This window comes from Ptychodera flava, chromosome 7 (assembly GCF_041260155.1).
Source record: "Ptychodera flava strain L36383 chromosome 7, AS_Pfla_20210202, whole genome shotgun sequence".
In the NCBI taxonomy this organism is placed as follows: Eukaryota; Metazoa; Hemichordata; class Enteropneusta; family Ptychoderidae; genus Ptychodera; species Ptychodera flava.
The window spans coordinates 22,724,981-22,751,234 of record NC_091934.1 but is presented as its reverse complement, the minus strand read 5'-3'; the positions used below and the strand labels follow the sequence as shown (position 1 = coordinate 22,751,234).

The window sequence follows — 26,254 nt, the reverse complement described above, 5'->3', positions numbered from 1 at the left end:
CAAAATTTATGAAAAAATGGGCGACTTTGTCCCTTTAACAGGATGACTTGCAACGACAAAGGTCTTTCTAACATTTTTTAAACACTTTTGCCAAAATGGGTATTCACTGCCCTAAGTCGAGTGTAGTACACGCCGACCACAGCGTCTCACAGCGGTACGATAGTACGATAGATCAATCGTTCCTGAGCAATCTACTATGTGAAAACTGGTCAGTTTCTGTCGATAAAGGCAAATCTTGCCGGTTGGTCAGGAGCATGGATGATTTGCATTTTCATTCCCATTTTACCATGGTTCCACTCGATGCGAAAGTTTTGAACCAGCTGCCGATTTGGAAAGATGAAAGAAAAAAAATATCATTACTTTCATGAAGGTGTTCGAAGAGTACAAGGGCAATTATACGATTATACGCTCACATGTCAAAGGGAGTTCAAGCTAAGTATTACCCATTGTAAATTATTCCCTTGTTCAAATTTTGATGCGAGCCATATAGTTGACCTTTCTGTCAACACCATACGATAAGTATAATTTTAAGCTGCACTGCCTCGTTACAGTATCCAGAACACGCACAAAATTATATTACCATGCCCTGTCCGTCGTATTTTAATTGGTCGAGCTGAACCATATGACCGACCACAAATACGCAATAGATCATAACCAATCACAAAATAAAATGAAACACTTTTGGGCCAAGTTTAGACACTTTTTTGAAAAAATCTCCGGATTTGCAAAATTTTTACAGCGCGCGCACTACTCCCTGACAAGTTCGCGTTGGAAATTTTCGTAACTGTTGACGGTTTTGCGGGTTCGTTGATAACATAATGATAGTGACAGACTCTGCGCTGACCATTAACGTTTATTTATGGGCACAGGCGAGAGGAAAGCCAAAATTAACGTGCTCGGCAAGCCTCGCCCGTTAATTTTTGGCTTTCCTCTCTCCCTTGCCCATAAATAAACGTTACTGGTCAGCGCGACGAGCGAGTATGAAATGTCGTTAAAACGAGCGCGCACATAAAGAGACGAAATTAAATATTGTCTAAGACTGAGTATGGTCCCAATCACACAATTTACAAAGTCATGTAGGACAAAAAACTTAGGAAAATTGATTTTTTATTCGTGACCATTCAGTGCGGCCCACACTTGAGTCGATGCAGTCACCATGGTAACAGTGATTGAAAAGTCTATCAAATGACAATCTGAGGCAAAGCCAAGGGGACCCGGGCAATTTTTATCTCCGACCTAATCATCCCCTTTGGACCCCGACTAACTTAGCCCAACAAATGGCCTGTTTCGAGCAGACTGAAAACAACATCTAGACATACTGTCACATGTGGGGGCACCCTACTTATCTGCTATGTCTGTGAAGAGATAACAGTTCTTGTAATCCACTGTGTAATTAAGAATGAACGATCAGAAAAATTGAAACTATTGTCACATTTTACTAAGAGATTGCCGAATTCCGAGATTTTAGAATAATCAAGAGATATAAAATAAAAGATTGGGTCACTGTGCTTAATTTTTTCCAAAATGATGATCAAAAGGAAACTTTTTTTACCAAAATCACTGAAAATCAATAAAACTGGCCAATTATTCATTTTAAGTTCGTGCGTCACATACTTATAGTACAACAACACAAACTTAAAATTTTAGATAATAAATATTCTGAATTTAAAGAAAAAATGTGTTAATAGATTGAACCATTTATTTTTTTATCAAATTTGCTGTCGTTCCACAAACATTTAATTTATTTAATGTTTTAATAGATGAAATCTTACAATTCTCTAGTAAAGCAAATTTTGTGATACTTTCATAAATTTTAGGTCTTTTCAGAACAGTTTTGTTTTAGATGACTGTGCTCAATTTTTATTTATTTGGCAAAATGTATGCATAAATTCATGCATTGCATACTTTCTTGCGATCGTCGCTTGGGCGCAGTCTTTGGCAAATATCATTCATCTAGCCAGATTTTGATTAAGGTAGAGTGCGCCTCCGGGACAGATATTTGAACCCTCAAACTTTTACAATTCTCTTCTGGTATATCACCTGTGGGGGCTCATTTTAAAGCTTTTGGTGCAAAAAACTTTTCGCCATATAAGTTTTTCGAAAATCAAAAATTTTACTTTTCTCCATAGAGATGACACAGAGATGGCGGCCATTTTGAATTTCTAATATCGGCAAATCCTGAGTAATTTGTTTCTCTAGTACAAAAATTTGCACTGTGACCCCAGATTTTTATTATTGATTTTGAAAGAGTGTGGATAAAAAGTTTGAGCGAAGTCTTTCACTTTCGAGGCGCATACGCTTACCTTAACTCAAACCGGCTCAAACGGACTAACAGATCCAAATTGCAAATGACAAAAAGTGAAAAAAAAATATCAAGATAAAATGTTAAATCAATTTAAGAACTTGATTAATACCCACTACTCTGCATATTGTACACGCGTCGTGAAAATGTAGCGTCGAAGATATCTGTGCGCAGTCCTGTGCAATACATTTTTATTTTTTTCTGCTCGTTTTATTCTTTCTTTTGGAATTATATGTTACCTTAGCAAGGCTGATTTGCTGTTCCTGTTCGGCAACTCGTCGACCAATACTCATCCTTATTCCATGTCCAAACGGCAGTAGCATGAATGGATTGACACTCGCTTGCAGTTCGTGTCCCCGAATCCATCTCTCCGGGATGAATTTGTTAGGCTCTGGAAAATACTCCTCTCGTTGTATCTTACAATTGTCTATGATCCAATGAAATCATAAGTATAATGAGTACACCATATTTAAAGTAATAAGGACCGTTACTTCATACAGAAAGTCTTAAACCTTAGTTCAAACTCTCCTTCAAGAATAGTGCTTTCAACTCTTCTCTTTCTTGACAGAGAATAACAATCTGCTGACACTGTGAATATTTTATACAATTCACATGATAGGATCGTAAGGTTTTCAGAAATCAGATTTCGATTTTCAATCCGCAGACCGTCATCCTTGGGAGTTGACGAGCGGTGCGGAAACCCTCTGCTGGTCTGTACTGATTAGTGGCCACATGGCAATTATTTAGAGCTCGAGATAGTGGGGATACTCAGCTGAGCCTAAGCAAGGGACTAAATGTGCGAGATGAAGCAGACAGTTGTGAACTGTATGGATCGAAAGAAAGGCAGACAGCAAAAATAAACTCCGCTTGCTCTATACACAGGACGTGGAAGTAAAGGTCAGTATGTACTAAGCTATGATCTTCCGGCCTAAATTCACATCAGAGGCTAGGCTCTTTTTAGCTATATTTTAAATATGCATTTTGCAATGGCCGCAACATTTCCAGAAAAAATGTATCATACTTATAACAGAAAAAAAAACAAACAAAAAAAGACATCCTCGTTACAGCAAAATTGAAATGCCAAGTAACGAACGCGTTATTTTACGATTTTTTTACTACCGTGTTAACGTAGCTCTAAAAAGTTTGGGGTCGGCGGGTAAAAAAAGGGTAGGTCGGGTTATCGGAACAGCAGTTTTTTTTGTTCGGCCTTATCATTGGAAAAATTAATCGGAAACTAGGTGACTTCCCCTCATATGAATCACGCAATATCATGTGAAAACATACACTCACTGGTAATATAGGGTACAACAGTATACAGTCCTGTTATTGTCAATCTCACAAGAAACAATCAATTTCTTAAGACCATATCACAGAACAGTTTTGGCTGATTCGACCAAGCGTAACGGAAAATATATGTTGAGCTCTGTATGTACAACTGTCACACTTGAACTTGAAGTCGTCGTCCAGTATGCATAATTAGAAACAGTCTATCAGGAGCACCAAGTATACTAGTATTAAAGTCTGGCGATTTAGCACACACCTTAGCATGTCTCTGCTGGAGAATACTACAAGTTACGCCAAATGAAAAAAGTGTTTTCTGGTAAGTAAGCTTAGGTTGTAGGATTTTTTCTGATTTTCATTTTGTTGGCTGAGACTCATAAAGTACGGTAGAATTTACAGAATTAAGTCTGGTTTATTTCGAAAATTCAGATAACAATTGTCTAGGTTTGGCGGTTTATTCCGGGGTAGGTCAGGTTACCGGAAACACACATTGCCTTTATTTTGTTTTATTGTGTGTAGACTTTACACATTTCGAAACAATGTGCACTCCACGGGAGGGTCACATTATAATCTAGATCTCTTCGTTTGCCCTACTCTTGAACAAGTTACGTATTTCTAACACCGAAAAGTAGCTGAAGCAGTTTCGTATAATTTATGCTCAGTTTCACTGGCGTGATAATGTACCCGTTTTAATATATGTGTACAATAATTACACAACCGTGCATGAATGTATTTTATTAAACTTTATTTTTGTGTCATTTTTGTTCAAAATTGGTCCACTATGATGCTATACACCTGAAGCATTATTTTTCCAGTCCCTACCTTTCAGTCCTCCGACATTTCCAATCAAGCCGTCTCCCCTATAATAAACCCTCACATTTTATCGATTTCTCTTCGAATCCACCATGAAGAGATGTCACTACAACCTTAAAAGGGCAAAAGTTCAGACAATATGTTTACAGAGTGCTATAATTGTAAGCGGAACTCAAAGCTCTTGGACGCCCCTTGAGCGGGCGTGTCACCCGCGAAATGTTCCGTCAGTATGCAACATGAAACAATGAAGCCAATATTCGCTTTGAGAGGTCAGTGGCATAGCAATAAAATGCAAGGGTGAAGAAGTTCATTTGATATCACTGGCAAACGTTTATCATTTACTAATCCCTGAAATACTCTGAGTTGTTTTTCCCCGAAACCTTACATTCAGGCCTATTAACAATATATGAGGCATTCAAAAGCCTTCAGTTGCTGCTTTTCGACAACAACCAACGGGCCCCGGCAAGTTGCGAAGTTTTTCGTAGAACGACGTTGGACCCACCCAGGAATTGGAAAGACTTACGTGTAGCCAAGTTTCCACGGTGCCCGTTGCTGGTGTGTACCTTCTGTGACCAGCAGAGCTGTTACAAACGGCTCAAATATTTGAGATGAAGAAAACATTTGTAAACACCATAAATCGGAAGACAGGTAGCCGGCAAAAGTAGGTATACTTTATCCCTCCCCAGGACGTACAAGGGTCCTAGTGAAACGAGCATTATTTGGACTAGATTCATTCAGCGACGTCTCTTAAGCCACGGGCGCCTGGAGTGTCCAGTCACACTCTAGAGGGACCGTAGTTCAGTGTAGAATAACGTAAATCTTTCTGGGTATTCCACGTTAGCAATTCCACGCACCCGTGCCCGGCACCCTTGTCTTCAGCTGTGAACCAGGGATCTAAAGCTGCGTACAGGACCGCGCCGCGCAGAATGAAACGCCGAGTGTCACCTTAATTCTCTGCCAAAGCAAAATATTAAATTCTAAACTGTGTCAAGGTCATTCTTCGATTGAGCGATCATTTATATGTGACTGAAAATCTCCGGTCGAATAAGTGAAGCCCATGGCAATATAATGTCTTTCACTTTGCTACTCACTTCCGAGAAACACGTACAGGCTTCCCAGGTATCAACGCCGCTGTTTTTCGTAGAAATGCGTCGTCCACACCACGAACAATTTATATTTATTTGAACACTTCTTGATATGTCGCACGTTTCTACGAATTCTCTATTCTTCAAGTAAAGAAAAGAGGACTAATTTCAGTATTTTGTGTGCCGAAGGTTATTTTAATGCTACGGACTGGCGAGAATGAGCGCCACGGATTTGTGATTGTAAACGCAGTAACGGTGGCACGGTTAACGTTGACGCCGCCTTTGCGAGAGGCAAGCACATTGCTATCAAGTGCAGTATCTTACGTTTAGGCCGCCACCCGCAACGGTGTCATCAGGCACTGTGCATATACTTACGATAGGTTGCCAGCAACGTATCGTACATACAGGCTAAATCGACTCATGGTTGTTCAGTGTGTATATCGTCAATACAACATTACACAACTACGATGGATTGAGAGAGAGAGAGAGAGAGAGAGAGAGAGAGAGAGAGAGAGAGAGAGAGACAGACAGACAGACAGACAGACAGACAGACAGACAGACAGACAGACAGACACACAGACAGACAGACAGGCAGGCAGACAGAAAGACAGAGAGACAGACCAAATTAATAGGCTTCTTTTGGATACCAACGCGTTAAGCAAGGCAGTGATACAATGTTGCCCGGAAATTTGAGGTAGAATGCTTCTTGTGGCAATGTATTGGTACTCAATTTAAAGCTCTTGAAGTGAGTAAAAGGTTTTACTGTCCTGGTAATAGCCGTTTTGAATTTCAAATAAGGCCAAAGTAATTAAATTCTTTGTTTTGCGTCCCCACCCGCGTAGGTTTTTAAGATTTCCATGAAAAACACACACAGTGTATTTGAATAGGAAATTTTAGGACATAACCGCTTAGCTTTTCTGAACTAAAATTTTGTTACAAATTTTTATTTGCTGCAATCAAATTACATTGTGTTAATTTTGTTGTGTGTGTTTTTCAGCCGCTTAGACGCTTACCTTTTCCCATTTAGAGTGGACGCAAAACAAAGAATTTAATTACTTTGGCCTAATGGTAAATATTAGGTAATTTGTTCCTCTAATAATACATTCTGCACGATGACGCCACATTTTATTTTTTGGTGTCGAAAGGAGATAGTGTACAGTTTTCTTTGGAAAGGTTGAGCAAAAGTTTGTCTTTCAATATCGAAAACCGTAATTAGATTGAAATTCTTGGTGACGTCTTTTTCAATTTTGCAATTACGGTGAATCCCCTTCCTATGCATTCACTCATGCCTCAATCGTACAACCGACTGACCTCATCGTTTGTTTAGATCTTCAACTTTAACCTATTATGATTGAGACTTGGAGTCAGAAGTGGGACATGCGCAGAAGAGTTGCGCGACGTCAAATATCACCCAGTACGGTGGCGCCCTGCTAATTTGCAAAACTAATGATTTCTGAAAATTTATACCAAAAGCAGCAGCACAAAATTTGATGACTAGCTCTTAATGTTGATCCTACGAGGATGCATATAAAAGCAGTGAAGGTTGTTACTAATAAGAGTTGACATGAAATACTACTGTTAATTTGCATATTTGATGAAATATGTAAATTAGAGGTTAATATTGAGAATGGTTGCAGAGATCAGATTAATATCTTGCACACAGATTTTCCGAGGTAATAGCAAGAAGTTGTTTTGTGTTTGTTTGTTTGCTTCTTTTTGTGCGCGTCTGGCATAATTAAGCTAGGTCGATAGGTCACACTAACGACAACGGAATCGAATCTGATTAATCCTGGTTTATACATTATATAGATTATACAACCATATGACAGATTTCAAGGATATTGAGCAGTTTCATATCAATGATATTGCTCATTTGCATGTTTTACAAGAACTTACCTGATTGGTGATATAAAACTGGAGGGACTTTACCAAATTGATGAAACTTGCTTGTGTATTAATGGCAGAGGGTATTGTGATATATAGTGCAAGATTAATATTCACCACGTCTACTTGGCACTTTGCCGGTTTCATGATTTGTCATTTCCAGGGGTAAAAAAGCTACCAGGAATCCTACATAATGATCATTCAAAAGTATGACCGTAGTTATTTTAAGTAATTTTCGTTTTTCATTTCAGCTTTATACTGATTTTCGAATTTATTATTATGTTCAAATGACGTCAAATATAAACGTAACTGTACAGATGTTCCTTATAACAGCATATCGGTGAACTGAAAGGGGTACTACAATTTCAAGTCGATTGATAATTAACAAATGTAATGATTTTTCAATATTTTGTTGTTATTTCGAAAATTGCTTCACAAAATGTAATGAATTTTGGCAGTCATGTTGATCATAACAAGACGTGGGCGTATTGAAGATGTTGTGCAACGTAGTGTCATGTAAACCATACATTTCCGTTCATTATTTAAAATTTAGTAAGACCGCAAACTTGTGGAAATAACGTCGAAGAAAGTGTCAATTTACAGAAAACTACAGCGTACACTGAAACAGGCAAGCTTTTTAGTACATTGTGTGGTTGTTGGCTTGGTCTGTCGTTTTTTTTTCGGTAAATAAGAAGAAAATAATATGACCGACAAAATATACCGCCCTAATGACAATAACAAAACCACGTGACCAGGAACAAGCATTTTTTTCGAATTCCCAAAGAGTGAATATGTTATTAGATACAAAATATTGACATGGCACAGTTCAAATTTTTACTATACAACCATGAAAATATAATTCCAAATTCATGATATTTTTTCGGTTTGAAACATACTGAAAATAGCATCACAATATCATGACCTTTGTACAAGTGAACTTGATTGAATTTTTTGCGACAGGTTTTTCAATAGGACTACGAACTTCCGATATGAGTGTGCACCAAACTTTCATCTGATAGGTATTCGTAACTCAACACATCATACGACCCGGTCACATGGATTGGTAAATTATTAGCGAGCTACGTTATTTAGATTTTTTTGAAAAACGAAACTTGCAAAGATAGTATATATTCGCCTGAGAAGTAAATATTTCCTTTATATTCTCAGCATACTCCTGGAGACAGTTGAATACAGAGCATCTTTCTTTCACTTACTCGTGTTGAGATTGTGGGTGTTGGGTTATGACACTCCGCACTGAATATCCTTTCTTTTAGCCATTGTGTCAGAGTAGCGTGTAAACACCTCAATCACAGGATTGTAAATTGAATATAAATCCATACTGCGTATGCACGCACGCATGCATACACACTCTCACACATGCGTATAAACATACATACATGTATGTGTGCACGCATGCATTCATACACACTCACACACATGCATATAAACATACCTATATGCATGCATGCATTCACATACATACATACATACATACATACATACATACATACATAGATACATACATACATACATACATACATACATACATACATACACACACACACACACACACACACACACATACACACATACATACATACATACATACATACATACATACATACATACATACATACATACATACATACATACATACATACATACATACACCAACATAATCAAAATTTGTATACAGGCGATGCTGAAACACGGTCAGGCTAAATAGGCACGTGTACTAGGTGGTTTAGGAAAAGCTGCTGATGACATTGTCATATTAAATCACGATAAGTCATGCATGGGTTCATCTTCATGAAAGCCGTTCTTCATCAGTGTCTAACGCTGCCTGCTTCAACGTAAGTTCCATCTCATCATATTTTATCATTAACAGGATGACTTGCAACGACAAAGGTCTTTCTAACATTTTTTAATACACTTTTGGCAACATTCGAATTCTATGCCCGAATTCTAGTGCAGTACACGCCAATCACAGCGTCTTACAGCAGTGCGATAGTACGATACATCAGTCGTTCCTGAGCAATATGTGAAAACTTATCAGTTTCTGTCGATAAAGGCAAATCTTGCCGGTTGGTCAGGAGCATGGATGATTTGCATTTTCATTCCCATTTTACCATGGTTCCATTCGATGCGGAAGTTTTGAACCAGCTGCCGATTTGGAAAGATGAAAGAAAAAACAATCGTTACTTTCATGAAGGTGTTGGAAGAGTACATGGGCAATTATACGATTATACGCTCACCTGTCAAAGGGAGTTCAAGCTAAGTATTACCCATTGTAAATTATACCCCTCTTCAAATTTTGATGCTATCCCAATAGTTGACCTCATTGTCGACACTATAATTTTGTAGTATAATTTTACGCTGAAATGCCCCGTAAGGGTATCCAGAACACGCACAAATATACAAAAGGTCATCTTAAATGAATTGCTCTTCTGAATGACAAGTTATAAACGTCAATTTCATTACATCAGACGACGAGCGAGTACGAGATGTGAAAACGAGCGCGCACATAAAGAGGCAAAATTAAATGTTGTCTAAGACTGAGAAAGGTCGCAGTCACACAATTTACAAAGTCCTTTAGGACCAAAAAATAGAAAAATTGAAGTTATTCGTGACCATTCATGCGGCCTATCCTAGAGCCGATACAGTCACCATGGTAACAGCGATTCAAAACTCTATCACATGACAATCTGAGGCAACGCCAAGGGGACCCGGGAATGGTGTGGCGGGTCCCGGTATACAATTTTAGTCAAGCTCAATTTTTATCTCCGACCTAACCATCCCCTTTGGACCCGGACTAACTTGGTCCGACAAATGGCCTGTTTTGAGCAGACTGAAAATGACATCTTGACATACTGTCGCATGTGGGGGCGCCCTACTTATCTGCTATGTCTGTGAAGAGATAACAGTTCTTTTAATCCACTGTTCATTGTGTCATTAAGAATGAATGGTCAGAAAAATTGAAACTATTGTTACATGTTACTAAGAGATTGCCGAATTCCGAGATAGATATTAGAATAATCAAGAAATATAGAATAAAAGATTGAGTCACTGTGCTTAAGTTTTTCCTAAAATGATGATCAAAAGTAAATTTTTTTTACCAAAATCACTGAAAATCAATAAAACTGGCCAATTATTCATTTTAAGTTCGTGCACTTAATGAAATGTTCACATACTTATCGTACAACAACACAAACTTAAAATTTTAGATAATAAATACTCTTAATTTAAAGGAAAAAAATGTGTTAATAGACTGAACCATTTATTTTTTTTATCAAATTTGCTGTCGTTCCACAAACATCTCAGAGGGTTATTTAATGTTTTAATAGACGAAATCTTACAATTCTCTAAGAGCAAATTTTGTGATACTTTCATAAATTTCAGGTCTTTCCAGAACAGTTTTGTTTTAGGTGACTGTGCTCAATTTTTATTTATTTGGCAAAATGTATGCATGAATTCATGCATTGCATACTTTCTCGCGATCGTCGCTTGGGCGCAGTCTTCGAATTCGGCAGAAATCATTCACCTAGCCAGATTTTGATTAAGGTAGAACGCGCCTCCGGGACAGATATTCGCACCCTCACACTTTTACAATTCTTTTCTGATATCACTTGTGGGGGCTCATTTTAAAGCTTTCGGTGCAAGGAAACTTTCACTGTCTTAGTTTTTCGAAAATCAAAATTTTACTTTTCTCAATAGAGATAACACAGGGATGGCGGCCATTTTGAGTTTCAAATATCGGCAAATCCTGAGTAATTTGTTTCTCTAGTACCAAATTTGCTCGGTGACCCAAGATTTTTATTCTTAATTTTGAAAGAGTGTGGTTGAAAAGTTTGAGCAAAAGTTTAAATCTTTCACTTTCGAGGCGCATACGTCTACCTTAAAGCGCAGTGGTCGTAGCGCTGCGCATGCTCCTGAGGGGTCCCCCTGTTGTCAACATATCCACGAATGCCGCACTATACGTTACGGGTTGATTATGTTTGCGATATTGCCGCTTGTTAAAATGGCGGCTGATCTGTCACAAGCATACCAATTTACCAAATCTAGTAATTACACGCTGGATAGAGATCACATTTGATCATGATTTTCTTGGAATCAGTTGAATGGGCTCGGCTTCTGTTATCGCTCGAACCATGTAGCTAAACACTTACCTGTACGCGTGTATATACCAACAGACTATTAATGACCAGGCTCTAGTCTACGACATCGCTAGCAAGAACAAGAGCTTTCATTTCAATAGCCCAACAGGAGTATAATTGACAATAACGCAAGCTACAGAAATCTACAGCTGTCAGAGCAATGCCCCCTGCAGCAAGAAGCATTTGTTCCTTGGTCTGCATGAAAGTCCGTGTACAAGAGAACCGGGTATATGGCGCGCTACACTCGGCTGTGGAAGAATCCAACTCCACTACGAAGTTTACCCCGTTTGGGGAAGCAAACGAGAATTCCGAGCACAGATATCAAGTCAAGCGAAGGACCTTTCATAGGTCTTCTTGCTATGTGGAGGTTATCTCAATTGAAAGAGGATTCAGACCTACCCGGCAATCAGGTGGTACAACAACGAAGTTTTCGTAGCACCGGTAGGCTAACACTACCTAGCCGTTGGACCACTGCCATGACCATGCACAGGATCTCTCGATACATCCCTATGTGTAGCCCTGCAATTTTTCTGCCAAATGCCGCGCAAACCCGCTCGTTTTGTCTATTGTTTCCTGTCATTTGACTATTTCTTGCCACGTATTACTAGAAGAAGTAAGAAATGGTGATCAACAGTGGGTCGTGGGCCAAGGCGTCGCGGGGCCGGTACGTTGTGGGACCGGATTCTCTTATATCCGTACGTCAACGTGGTGACCGTCTCCCTTATCGAAGCAACAGCATCCCCCGTGCCCTACTTTGGCTTGCCGATCATGCTCTTGAGTGTAATTTTTGTGTTAGGCGTTGTGCTTGTTGCTAGTCTACATATAAAGACAATGTTGATCATTTAAGTGATGTATTCAGTGTATTTTTACTGTACAGTACATAGCATTGTGTACAACCAGCGTGACCGCGCGCGATCAAACCCATTTGTTCACTGTGACTGCGTGCAGTAAACTCAGCGACATAATGAGCCGAGTGTAGTTTCTCAATGTTCGTAGCCTTACATGAGTTTATAAATAGAAATACACCACTGAAGTTCGTTTCCGATCTTAATATTTTACTATTGCATGATGTTGAGTCTTACAAAGTCGTTAACAAAGTGGGGGACCGCTCCCATCTCACTCAGATTGAAGTTGAGAAGACTTATGTTTACAAAAATTCATGTTTATCAACAAAAAAATCGCGCACGCGCAGCGCGACGACCACTGCGCTTTAAGTCAAACCGGCTCAGACGGATTATATATCCAAATTGCAAATGATAAAAAGTGAAAGAATATCAAGAAAAAATGTTGAATCAGTTTAAGAACTTGATTAATACCCACGGCTCTGCATATAATACGCGCGTCGTGAAAATACAGCGTCGAAGATATCTGTGCGCAGTGCTGTACAATACATTTTTATTTTTCTGCTCGTTTATTCTTTGTTAGAATTATATGTTACCTTAGCCAGGATAATTTGCAGTTCCTGTTCGGCAACTCTTCGACCAATACACATCCTTACCCCATGTCCAAAAGGCAGTAGCATGAATGGATGGACACTCACTTGCAGTTCGTGTCCCCGAATCCATCTCTCCGGGATGAATTTGTCAGGCTCTGGAAAGTACTCCTCTAGCATTCCCCAAATGGCGTTGTATCTTACCATTGTCTATGATCCCATGAAATCATAAGGTTTATGAGTACACCACCTTTAAAGTAGTGAGGACCGTTACGTCACACAGAAAGTCTTAAACGATATAGTTCAAGCTCTCCTTCAGAAATAACGCTTTCAACTTTTCTCTTTCTTGACAGAGAATAACAAGCTGATGACACTGTGAATATTTTTAAACTGGGATCGTAAGGTTTAAAGAAATCAGATTTCGATTTTCAACCCGCAGACCGTCATCCTTGGGAGTTGACGAGCTCACCCTAAATAGAAAGGTGCTCAAAATGAGGCATTGTAGGACTACCGTTTATTTGACCAAACAAAAGATGTTCGGTGAGGGGTAGACCAGTGTGATCTCTGAGTTTATTTTCTTTAAAGAGGCACTCCCACTTGGTAACATTTTTAAAACACATTTTTTAATGCCAACGGTCGATTGACGTGGCGGCTCCGCGCGGATCGCGAGATATCGATAAAAACATGTCATTTCCCGAGCGTATTTTTCACATCCCGAAGTTTTACGATCGTTTCTGGTTATGACCCGAAATCCCCCGAAAGTGTGTTGTTGTGCTGATTGACGATATTCTAAGGAGTCCAAAAACGTTCGAATGACGCAATTAATTTACCTCCTACTGCGATGACTTTATATACATCATTATCAATGCCTTTACCTCTGGTAATTCTTTTTTTAAAACTTCTCCTTAGTTTTTGTCGTTTTCATTATTCTCAATCAGTTGTATTAAATTTTTAAACAGTACCACATAGATATCAGTTTTTACGTGTAAAATATTAGTTGCCTCTGATGACTACATTTTGTCGTCTACCACACAGTTACGCGTGGTTCGATAATAGCGACCGCAGCGTGGTATGCGCGCATACCACGCGGTGGCCACTATGCATACTATGTATCAACCGCACCTATCTGTGCTAGTCACCTATGCGAATTCTGGTGGAATCAGCAAACTTTGTTTTTCGTGGTTTTTTTTTGCCGAGTCAGTAGGACTCGGCTTTCTCCCATGGGACATGACCGCTCACCGACGCGAGTGGTACTACTGTGGCGTACAGCAGCGTCAGCGTAGACTCGTACTCCATAGCTTAGTTGACAATGGCCCCAGTGCCGAACGTTCTATGTTCGGAAGCTGAATTCAGGTGGGCCACCGGAATTCAAACTTAAACTTTTTTGAGGACATGTTTTTTATCTATATCTCGCGATCCGCGCGCATTCGCCATGCAAATATCGACCGTTGGCTTAAAAAAAATGTGTTTTAAAATTGTTACCAAGTGGGAGTGCCTCTTTAAAACTATCCTTAACGTTGTGAACAAAGAACCACACACACATTGTCCATGAATATGTTCGTCTTGCGTGAATACCGTATCAAGGAAAAAGGTTAGCATTATAAATCATTGCGGTGTGACGTAATGATCGTTTCACCACTAATCTTCGACTCGTGGAGACACAGATTACGTCACTCGTAATTTTCTTCGATGAACGAAGAGAAATATTAGGGAATAATATCTAAGTATGCAAATCTATCCCTTCGCTATCGATATCTAGAGATTTGGACTGTCACCTCTACTGAACAACTCTTTCACTGGGTGAGGGACGGTCTTTCATGACTTACCCCTGCCGGTACATGGTAGCCACTGAGGACCATATCTGTACTTGTAACACGAGCGGTCCCAATCACCGTTGGAAACTGTCTGCATATAAGCATTAAATAAAAACATAAAAAGAAGTAGTACAAATGAATAAAATATAACTTGCATGCTATGTATATGTTTGTGACACATGGGATCTGCACTATGAACATACATCGCGTTCTTCAGAATATGTATGTGCTCCACAGATAGCCTACATTCATAATCGGAAACACTTTGTGCGAAAGTTGCAGCTTGTAAAATTCAAACAGTATTCGACGAGCTTTTTTGTACAATCACCCGTCTGGCTTTGAAGACTTGAATTAACATCAATATTTCCTATTCACAATTTTCCCCATTGGACAGAGAAGTGTACGTCTCAGTTATTTATAGACTCGATGGCGACAAATAAGAGGTACTACATCATCAGCGTCCCTACTTATACAGAACGATGAAAGTGAATTGTTCATATCATACCGTAGAAAGACGATTCTCGTATCGTCATACTCCTTCCATTATGAGGTATTGCGTTACGACATTCAGCATATCGCTCCAGGGTCGTGTGTCATGGCGGAAGAATACAATGTGCTTATCTCTGCGTGACAATTCTTTGCATGACTTTTTCCCGTCAAATTGCAGATTGTGTTCTTGATATTTTCGTCAAAACTGACAAAACAATACTTTTAATTTTTGAAATTGCCCCATATCTCATTCGAAGCTTGTTATGAAAATGTACAAAGAAAAATGTTGTTATTATATTCAGATAATCTAAGTGTGTCTGGCCCATGCAGCTATTTCTGTACCGACAGCATTTTACCTCGGTCTTATTTCATTAGTTTTCACATTTACCCGAACAAAATAAAAAGCCTTGGGAATGACTTGGATGTTTAGCATTACCTGAAGGTTTCTTTGATACATCCTTTCAGATAGACCATCTTTTGCAGAGCATCGGCGGTGATTTTACCAGAGCTCGGCAACACCGACATGATCTCCTCGTATAGCTTCTCCTGTTTGTCCGGATTCGTAGCAAGATTGTACAGGTTGAACACCAACGTATGCGAGGTCTGACGACAAATTAGGTAGTAGCTTAACGATTACAATGAGAAATACTGAACTCAAATCTTTGAGCTAGCATAACTAAAGGCACTGTGAATACTGTCGGTATGTCAAGAATTAGATCTTTGAATTGACTGACATCATCCAATTTTTAAAAAAGGAAACTTCGATTTTCTTTGCTCACTTTACGCGGCGAAATTTTCAATTGCAAAAAGTCAAAGCTGACATGCTGTGAGATATTACTTCGTTTTTCGTCAACAAAGACGAGGGCGTAGTCATTTTAATTTGCTAGGTTGAAAGATTACCATGAAGCAATATTTAGGCTATTGTGCTTAAAATCTCGCACAGTTACAACCACAACTGCACGTCTTGGTAACACACGTCGTCAAAAATTGTCTGTTGTGCTTCGTTAATTTACGGTCACGTGGTACGCATCATTTCGGGGCTGCTACAGGCAAAGAGTAAGGGACCGATCAGTTTTTACGGCCGGGGGGCGGCAAAATCCAGGGGGATCATCGTAATTTTGTAATCCGCGATGGGGGGAGGGTCACCACGTTTTCATAAACATAATACCTACAATAAAGTTCACTTTATGCCACGGCCATGATCAACCCTCTTTACCGGCGGGCCGCCTTCGGCGGCCAACTGCAATAAATATACTTTATGTATTACCCATGACCCTCGTAGCGGGCAGACGCCTTTGGTTACCCTCGTAACGGGCAGACGCCTTTGGCGGCCCACTCCAATTAGGTTTACTTCATGCAATGGCCATGATCGACCCTGCGGAGGATCCGCCTGCGGAGGCCCACTTCAATAAATTGACTTTATGTAATACCCCATGACTATCTTAACGGGGGACGCCTTCAGCGGCCCTGACCAGTAAAGTTTACTTTATGCAATGGCCATGCTCGACCCTCTTTACCGGCGGACCACCTTTGGGGGCCCACTAGAATAAAGTTGACCTTACCTAATGGCCCATGACCCTCTTAACTGGAGGGCTGCCTTTGGCGAACCACTTTAATAAAGTTTACTTTATACAATGTCCATGGACATGAGTTGTCTATGGAAATGAAGTTAAAAATTGCCTTACAGTCGTCCTAATTAACAGACGTTTGCATGGATGTGGCTGAGAAGTTTGTGCACTGGCATCTCTGCTACACGAATAAAGTGCGCAGCGTACCGGAGTTCAAATCCAAACCGTGTGGGTAAATTTGACGTATGGGTTTTGGTTTTCTTTTCAGCGAGGGGGGGGGAGTCATCAAATTTTTTCGTCTGACAAAGGGGGGGGGTCATCTTTTTTTCACGTAAAATGCAGGGGGGGTCTATATTTTTTTGAACACCGGCGACAAGATTTTGCCCCCCTCCCCCAGGCCGTAAAAACTGACGACCGGTCCCTAAGTTACCGGTCAAGTTTCCAAACTCCTGACCGGTTACTGGTTCGGACCAATTGTTGGCTGGGAAAGTTTGAAAGTGCCGTCTACACATATGTTCTAGAACCCGTAAAGAATTCTGCTGGCGTTTTCGTCTGCGAATGACCAGTGACGAGATGTGTGGCTTTGCTTATTTCTGAATATCAGCAATCGGGTTTTGTTAGAAATCGAGAAAGTGCTAAGGAATGACTCGATTTTTTCGGCTTTGGAATCGGATGACGTTTGTTTCCTAAACACATATTGACTTGCCATATTTTGGTAACAGCATACTCTCGCTTTTTCGTCGGATCTAAGTCGGAATTGCCTAAAACAGTCTGTTTCCTGAATCGCCATCTCGTCGCGGGAAGCATGAAAACCACAATACTTTTCTTAATTTTGAGAAAAACTAACACCCACCGTATCGATTCCTGCGATAAGCAACTCGATAGGCATAATTATCATTTCCTGATACGTCAACTCTTTCATTCCAAGCAGCGACACCAACATACTTGTTTCACTGCCGAAGTCACCTTTCCCTTCTAGCGCCCTCAACCGGGCGATCGTTTCATCAACGTACTTTTGAGTTATTCTGAGAACACGAAAGAGTGGCAGAATGAAGTATTAATAACTATGCATCACCAAACAACAAAGGACAGGGTCTGGCCGTAAATTGAAAGCAGAAACCAAAAAGGATATAATATTATTCCGTCGACAGAATATAAGATGTCAGTAATCAAACACTTTTAAGACGCAAGCATTGTACAGTTGGAAACACGTCGTAAAACCTTATATTTCGGTCATGTTGCTACTTAGTGTGCGTGATGTATAAGTATGGATGATTAATTACAGATTGGAATAAAAGTATTTTCCTGTCTCACCTGAAAAATGTATCCTGACTGCGTAGAAACGTCCTCCAGCTAGGGGTGCTGATGAATTTGTAAAAGGGAAAGCTGAACACCAGTTTCCCTAGGTGTAGCAAGAAATCGCCGGTCGCGTCGATTATCTGCTGCGCCTCAGACTGCGGGTCCAAATTACGCTCGAGACAACCCAGGCGCGTATCGAGTGTAACCTTGGTAACAGCTGAAATGTACATGAAGACTGTCTCTGTTATTATTACTGGTTCTTCTCCCCGCTTCACGCCAGCATTATCTCAGCCTAGGTCTAGCTAAAGTCCCTTCAATTTTAAACCGGAGATTAGTTATTGTGCAGAGTTTGGATGTTGATATAACAGTGACATGATATTTTTTTTCGTAGCATTATTGTCACTTTTCGAGTCATCTGATCGATTGCAAATTTCATTTTTAATTTCGTCTTAAGGTAATATGCACCTCGAAAGTCAAAGACTTAAACTTTTGCTCCAACTTTCCTCAAGGAATCTTTCAATCATTCTCTTTCAAAATCAAGAATAAAAATAGGGGGTCACCGTGCAAATTTTGGTACTAGAGAAACAAATAACCCAAGATTTACCGATACTAGAAATTCAAAATGGCCGCCATCCCTGTGTTTACTCTATGAAGAAAAATAAAAATTTTCGAATTTCGAAAAACTAAGCCGGTGAAAAGTTTTCTTTTACCAAGAGCTTTAAAATGAACCCCCACATGTGGTATATCAGAAGAGAATGGTAAAAGTTTGAGAGTCCGAATATCTGTCCCCGAGGTGCATTCTACCTTAAATACATACAAGTTACAACTGTAATGGTTGGGTTCACAGTAGTAATCACACAGGAAATGTGCATAATTTTTTTATATGTGGCCTTGCCTATTTCTGAATATCAACAATGGGGTTTAGATGAATATCATTTAACAAGCATTGCATCATTTTGTTACAAATCGAGAAGCCGGTCATGCACTCTTCACGTGCTCTTGTGGACCATGGGTTTCTGCCTGTGCATGTTAAACATAAATCAGATCTAATTAACATATTTTAACGTAGGGAGTTTATGACGCTGCGTTTAATATGACAAAAAATGACTGTACAGTTTCCATGGTTTACGATTGCAATGATAATTCTAAATTTCATGGCCATTGCCAATTAATGACGCGCTGAATGTTGCCAACACATTTTTTTCAAAGCAATATTTCTCATCAAAGATGACAAGGAAACCCCACATAGTATATATTTTCAAAAAGCGGAGACTCTAAAGTTTAGTATGGTAGCAGTAGTTTACTCGAAGGATGAAGTGGGTGTATATTTTTGGTAAAAAACCTCAATCTTGGTATTAATGATAGAAATTAATTTAAGTCAAAAACGACGCTATTTTCTGTAATATTTCACTTTAAAGAAGAGTATATGTAGAAATAACACATATTTCATTTTGCATTACCTATCCTCATTTTAAAACGGCAAGGGTTGAAAGACTGAAACCCCAAAAAAACTGATTTAAATCATGACTAGCAAAATTAAAACGCCTCTGATTCAAAATGCAAGATCTTTATTGCCAAACAAAACAGTCGTTTTGTTTTAAAGCGTTTAAAGAATATAATGTGAAAATTTTAAGAAAATTTGACCCTGCTAGAGTGGAGTTAAATTCTTTTTGAAATTTTGAAATTGGGAGGAAAAAGAAGCCAGGAAATCGGGTGATTTGCATGCATTTGCATAAATTAACACTTCTTTATCACGCAACTTACGACTGCTTGACAAGCTAAAAGGTGAACTCAACTCATATTTTAATCTTGGTTTAACAAATTAATTAAAATTGAATTAAAATTTGCATAAAAAGGTTATTTTTAGCAAGATTTTTAGCAAGATTTCAGCAAGCCCCCTTAATTAATCAGTGTACGCTGAGACAATGTCAAAAGCTACTTACACTCGAGAGCCCACTTGTAAATTTCATTTTGAAAATCAGGAATTTCTCCATCCTCGTTCCTGAGTTCTTTCATCAGAACGATAAAGTCTTTGCTGATGTCATCCAGATCTGGAACAAATCGAGCGATGCATTTTGGTTTCATCATGAACGACTGTACACTCCTTCGAAGTCGACGCCAGTCCTCGCCTTGTCTGTGGAAGGATGGAGTTTATTTGTGATAGGGCTCGACTTGGAATATTGGGTATAGTGACGATCGTTTGGGAAAGCTTGTGACTGTGATATTGGATTAATGTATGCATCTTAGATATATCTTTTCATATATGCAAATATAGTCACAGGATAGAGTGCTGGGGTGATCCCGTGTATACAGACCACAACAGTAACAGAAGTGAGGCGAGATCAAATGTGTAGTGCTGGATGGGTAGATAGACATATGGAAAGAAGGACTGATGACATAGATAGACGATGCATAGGCAGTAGGATAGTGGCAGGAACAAAATAACAAACAATCGTTGACATAAAGAAGGGTGGTAGGAGTGGACTTCGTATAAAGATAGAGGGAGTGAGCAACACAAGACATCGGCCTACATACATACATACATACATACATACATACATACATACATACATACATACATACATACATACATACTATACAGACGAAAAGTAAATGTGACAAACATGACGCATGCAAAAGGGCACATGTGCACAGTTGAGACACCGCAAGATTGACACAGAGTGATGTACAAAAGGACAGCCAGAGAAAGACAGACAGACAGATTGACAGAAATGTCAGTTGACAGGTGGCATAGTGCTACAAAGGGAAATATTATGCCACAGTAGATGAGGGTACTGAGGGTACTCACAAATTAGCCACGCCTACTGATCTTTTGTACATTTCTCTTGACATTACTATTGGGTCGAGGGACGGTCGTTCTGGCGTCCTACCATCGTGCTTGAACATGACTTCTGCATCAGCAGGGTCAATGATGTTGACCATAGCTTGGGTGCCAAAGCTCTCTATCCAAATCTTACCAAGCTTATGATATCTGTCAACGCATGCGTCCAGCATCTTCTCGATAGTGTAAGGGCCTTCATAGGGGAGGGGGAACAAAGAATGGCAATCGATAAACACGCGTTGCATTTGTTCAATTGAATTTTCGCAAAAGTATTACAAGAAAAAAAGTTGTGTGAATCTGCTGCTTTTTGTCACCGTGCACTTCTTGTTTTAACAGCCTTACCTTTCTTTATATATATATGGTAAATCGCTCTGCTTTACTGATACTTGAAGTAATACAACATGAGCAATTGAGTTAATTAAAGAATTCAGTGAATATGGTTGTAATGACATAGGTTGACTCATTTCAACCGTAAAACGAAGACAGCAAGATGTATTGGTCTTGGAAACATTGACCACAGTCTTACCCACAGGAGTGTAATCAAGGAGTGACCCGACAACCGGTAGATACCTTGGCTTCGGTATTTCCTCAAAGGGTCGGGGATTTGAGATATCTCCATCCCTGGCACCCTTGCCATCGCCGCCCACAGTAAGCTTAAAAGACGCAACAGTGCTTCGGTCGTGTTTTGCCGAACATCTGCCGATCGCATTCCGACCAAACATCGGGAGCAGTACTCTCCCTGGGCCTGTAACTGTTCGCATTGTTGAAGCCTATAGTGATAAGAAAAAGAGTGTCATTAAATTTACCAATGGAAATGACATATTGTCGCTCTTGGGGCGTTACCCATATTTCTCTGCAGGGCGGACAAATGTACCAGTCAAATTGAACGAACAAACGTTCGAGGATATGACCGTACTTGCACGTATGTCTCTGTTCAGTTACCCATCTGGTAGTGTCATGTCTTTCTAGAATAGATGAAGAGATACGATGCTTTGTACTAACACACTACATGTACCAGGTATCCGGTATGGATATACACCCGCCAGGATTGGTTCAGAATCAACAAATTTTTGAGCAAAGCTAAACAGTCTAATTAAAAGGCCATTATTTGTAACTTTTGACCACTTTTTACCTCGGAAAATTCCATGTTGGAGGCTCATATTTGTTGCAAAATGTTGTTTTACGAAGAAACAAACATGATTAGTGATGTTATAGCCACATAAAACTGCTAATTTTTGTTCAAACGTGTTGCCCTTCCGAGCTCGTTTGTTGACGTCTGGCATGCTCAGCGTGCTGGGGAGAACGCAGATATGGTGACGCCGCGATCACGCGAGATGTACAAGTTCACGTTTATTGCGGGATCAAAACAACATTGCGTCGTGGATTGCCAGACATCTGGCTACGCAACGTACTCGGACAATGGACTACGACGTAAGTACCGGGCATAAGTAATGAATATTTATTTTGAAATTGCTGTAAATGGCTCGCGCAGGTGCAGAAGAATGCCTACGTTGCAATCCGCGTGTCAACAGAGTTTGTATTTCTGTCCGGACAAAAATTGAAATTTTCGTTGTAAAATCACATGTAATTTAGTTGTAGGGCACGTAATGTTTCCGAATAATATGCGATTCGCTGTTATTTGACAGGCTATTCAACATGAGCCAGTGATCATTTCAATCAAAACTAACGGAAAAATCGCCAGAAGATACAGCTGATGGAACTTTAATTGATCACTAATATCATTGGCATATTTACAGTCATTCACCATAAGCTTATCATTTGAACGACAGCAGGGCTCGAAATTAGCTGTAGTCCCGCGTCCACAGACTACCAACTTTTCGCAGGGCTACCAAGTCCATGAAATGGTAGCCCACACGGACTACCAAAGCCTGGGACATGAAATACTTGGCGTGCGATGTCCGTCACTTTTGGACGATCTAAATGCAGTCAACATGTAGTTTCATTTGTTTGAAGCAATTATCCTTTCATCTATGGAGAGTTTTTTCTGGTGACTATTACAATTTTCACTGCTATGTTGTTGTTTTCACAAGATGCAGAGCGTTTGATACTAGAATGTTGAGTTGCTTTTCCGTGTGCAATCTTTGCATGCCAGTTCACACTATGCTGCTGATCGGCAGCATACAAGACTTCCTTGTGTCAAGTTTTGGGGTTTTGATGCTGAAATTTCACAAAACTTTCACTTCTATATCAAGAGATCGTGTAATCAGTTTGATTTCAAATAGTAATATAAAACACTGTGCTTGGAAATCGTGGCTGAGTTTCATTGTCTTTTATATGTGGTTGTCGATCAGTATCAATGTATTACGTTCTGTACAGAGAGACTCGGGTGTAACAAGGCATGCCAGTTCATAAAGATCATGAGAATATTTTTTCTGTTTTTCTTTACTCAAGTTACAATTTCTTTGGATGTATAAGCCGATTTAGAAAGTGATAGAAAGTGTTACAAATGTACAAAAATAAGCATAAATTAAGCGTTCGTGACACAAAGCATGGGTTTCTCAAGTAGAAGCCCCTAGTTTTACTGCTGTTTTGTGTTGCTGAACCGGGGGCTTATACTGGGACGAGCACAGTATCCCTAAACTAAAATATTCATGGACTACCAGCCATTGTCACTGGGCTACCAACTTCAGAAAATGGTAGCCCAAGTGGACTACCAAGGTAAAAAGTTAATTTCGAGCCCTGGACAGACGTATCATATTTGGCCACAATACCTCAGTATCTGCCATAGGACTTTTTGAAAGATCTTTATACCAGCCTAGTATCCATGTCACCGGTTTAGATGCCAATGCACCGTGTCTTGTTCGAGAATTCTCGTTTGAATCACAATCCCTAACAATTGACATGTCTCAGAAGCTGTGACACACACACACACACACCTATGATGGCAATGTGCCGAATTCGAATTCGTGGATATTTCTACACGACCACAGCGATCGGCCGCGGAGCACGGTTTCTCCCCAGTTCAAGCTCAGAAACGTAATGGAACAAAACACGTACTGTATACTTTACACAACTGTGAAAGATTGAGATGTCGATGCGATGTATGACAGTATATACTCATACCCAGTTAAAGTGTAGCACCGTTTTTTTATTGATTTTGTAATAAAGGTACCAGATCTGTGAAGCATTCTATGCTATATCCAAAGCCCACAGGTCTTCAAAATAATTGTTCAACGCTTCTAACATCTTTTAAAAATTCCATAGCATTTAACAACAGCGACTCAGTGTTGTGGGATGCTGTGGAATTTTTAAAAGATGTCAGAACCGTACTTAAAGTACATGGCGGACAGCTCTTTTGACCTAGACAAAAATTGAAGTTGTTAAAAAGCAACTCAACGCGGTACACATTGCTAAGCTCGAAGCAAAGGCTCGCGTGATGCGCTACTGCGGCTCAGGGGCCGGGGCTCTCGTGTTCTGTACAACCGACACGCCCAAATGTATGGAAGGATTACCAAAAATCAGGGCCGACAATACACCATCCAAGGTTTCGATCCCCTGCTTCTGCAATGCAATAAAGGTAAATCCTACAATAAAACTCACCCGTCTGTTTTAGGGGAGTTCCTCAGCTATCCACAAACCTCCGACCGTCGGATATACTGCAGTTCACTGACCACCTGCATGCGGCAGAACTATGGTTGGTTGAGTATGCCGCACCTGATAGTGATTTTATGTAAACAGGTCAACATTTTCAAACCAAATATTAAATACGCTTCGAAAAGTGAACTTGTATCACTCAACGTACCTACGAGCAGGTGTTGTCCCTGAGTTGCTCGATAGCTTCAAGGTGACTGAGGTGACCTCAGGATGATGCAATGCAGGTGGTCGCTTGTTTGTTGTACGCAGGCGCACACGTCTGTATTATTGCTCCATTGACCTTTGTCGACGCGACCTTTAGAAAGTTACTCAGGCATGACCAATCGAGACAGGCGCTAAAATGGGTACAATAAAAAGCAAAATCGGACCTAAATCCATTAAAGTGGCGAATTAAGAAAACAAAGGCGAACATGCCACACTTTTACTCTTAAAGAATGTCAAATCAAGGAAAAGAGAAGAAAATATTGCCACGGATTCATTCAAACTTTTCTCTCCGAGCTTTACTACGGTATGACCTCAGACAACAGAAGTTGAACGAACTTTCCTGCTCGTGTTGCTTTCCGGATACTTGGCAGAAGCGTATCACGTCATTTTTGCGATCATGGTGAGGTATGACATTTGAAATGTTAACATTTCTTTTGTTGTAAGTCGATTATTTTAATACACAATTAAATTTATGTGTTAATCGACCGTGGCAAAACTGTTTTGGACGCCATCGGTGTTTTGCGATCAGACCATGCAGGGACTGCAAAATCCATCTAAGCAAGAGTTGTGTAAATCCGTGCAATGTGGGTAAAGACGCTTGCCTATGTTTCTTAATGACCAAAACCCGCATGGGCATTGACATTACTCAGATGTCTGTGAGCATGACTGTCATCTCTCGTCTGAGTTTATTTTTACGCACATGCAGAAAGCCAGTTTGTTAATGAAAATACTCGAAAATGCGTGTCATGGCCACCCAACCCTTGAAAATTGCAACGTCAAGGGAGCTTCATTCACCCTTGCTTCTCTCACTCTACTCGCTGCACTGTTTGTTTGTTTAAGCAGCATTCAGATTGTGCTTGGCATTGCTTGAACTTCTAGTAAACAGTCCGACCCCGAGTTGGTACATATCTGTAAATGATAAATAATTCAGTGATGCGATGTAGTGGGGTAATCGCAACTGTTTTGTTTTGTTTTTTGATTGTTTGTTTTTTCTGACCGCCATGCAGTTGACTTATCGCAGTCACTATACGCATGCGCTGATGCACAAACAAGAGAGATCATGGTCTCCTTCGCTTGTCTCTCTCCTGTACTGTTTCTCACCCAATGTATTTTGTATACAATCGTCACCATGGAGACATGAGCCGTTTCCTTGGGCTAGAGCTCTATATCTGTTCAAAATATACCGCAAATACTTGGAGTAACGCGACTAGCCCTGCCGCAGCAAGAAGCATGGTGTTTCATGACGACGATCCACTGACGAACTCGTCTTTCGCGAATGTCGTTTGACCTTTGGCAGATGACTACCTGTAGTACTGAGGGCGCTCAGCGCAACGATGAAAGGTCGACGCGTTCTCTTTTATTTATGTGATATCAATTCGGTTAATGATTGATACCATGCCGTTTATGGCACATCAGCCGGTGGGGAATCCAGGTATGAGGTGCGTACAGCCATTGCTCTGTTGCACTGGCAT

General features: G+C 40.0%; 1 protein-coding gene across 4 annotated transcripts; it reads right to left on the bottom strand.

Moving 5' to 3' along the window:
* On the bottom strand, window positions 1-26,254 carry LOC139137043 (probable cytochrome P450 301a1, mitochondrial). Of its 4 annotated transcripts, none has more exons than XM_070704989.1 (10): window positions 24,525-26,254; window positions 21,490-21,733; window positions 20,931-21,156; window positions 20,065-20,255; window positions 18,137-18,338; window positions 17,676-17,847; window positions 15,691-15,857; window positions 14,778-14,856; window positions 12,958-13,161; window positions 1-320 (listed from the first exon to the last, which is right to left on the bottom strand). In XM_070704989.1, the coding sequence occupies exons 2-10, from the start codon at window positions 21,722-21,724 to the stop codon at window positions 210-212; spliced, it is 1,587 nt and encodes a 528-aa protein (XP_070561090.1). In that variant the 5' UTR covers window positions 21,725-21,733; window positions 24,525-26,254; the 3' UTR covers window positions 1-209. The 4 variants fall into 4 exon arrangements, with proteins under 4 accessions (XP_070561090.1, XP_070561089.1, XP_070561091.1 ...); XM_070704988.1 differs by lacking the exon at window positions 1-320 and adding an exon at window positions 9,277-9,528; XM_070704990.1 differs by lacking the exon at window positions 1-320 and adding an exon at window positions 9,277-9,528 and having other exon boundaries at window positions 24,727-26,254.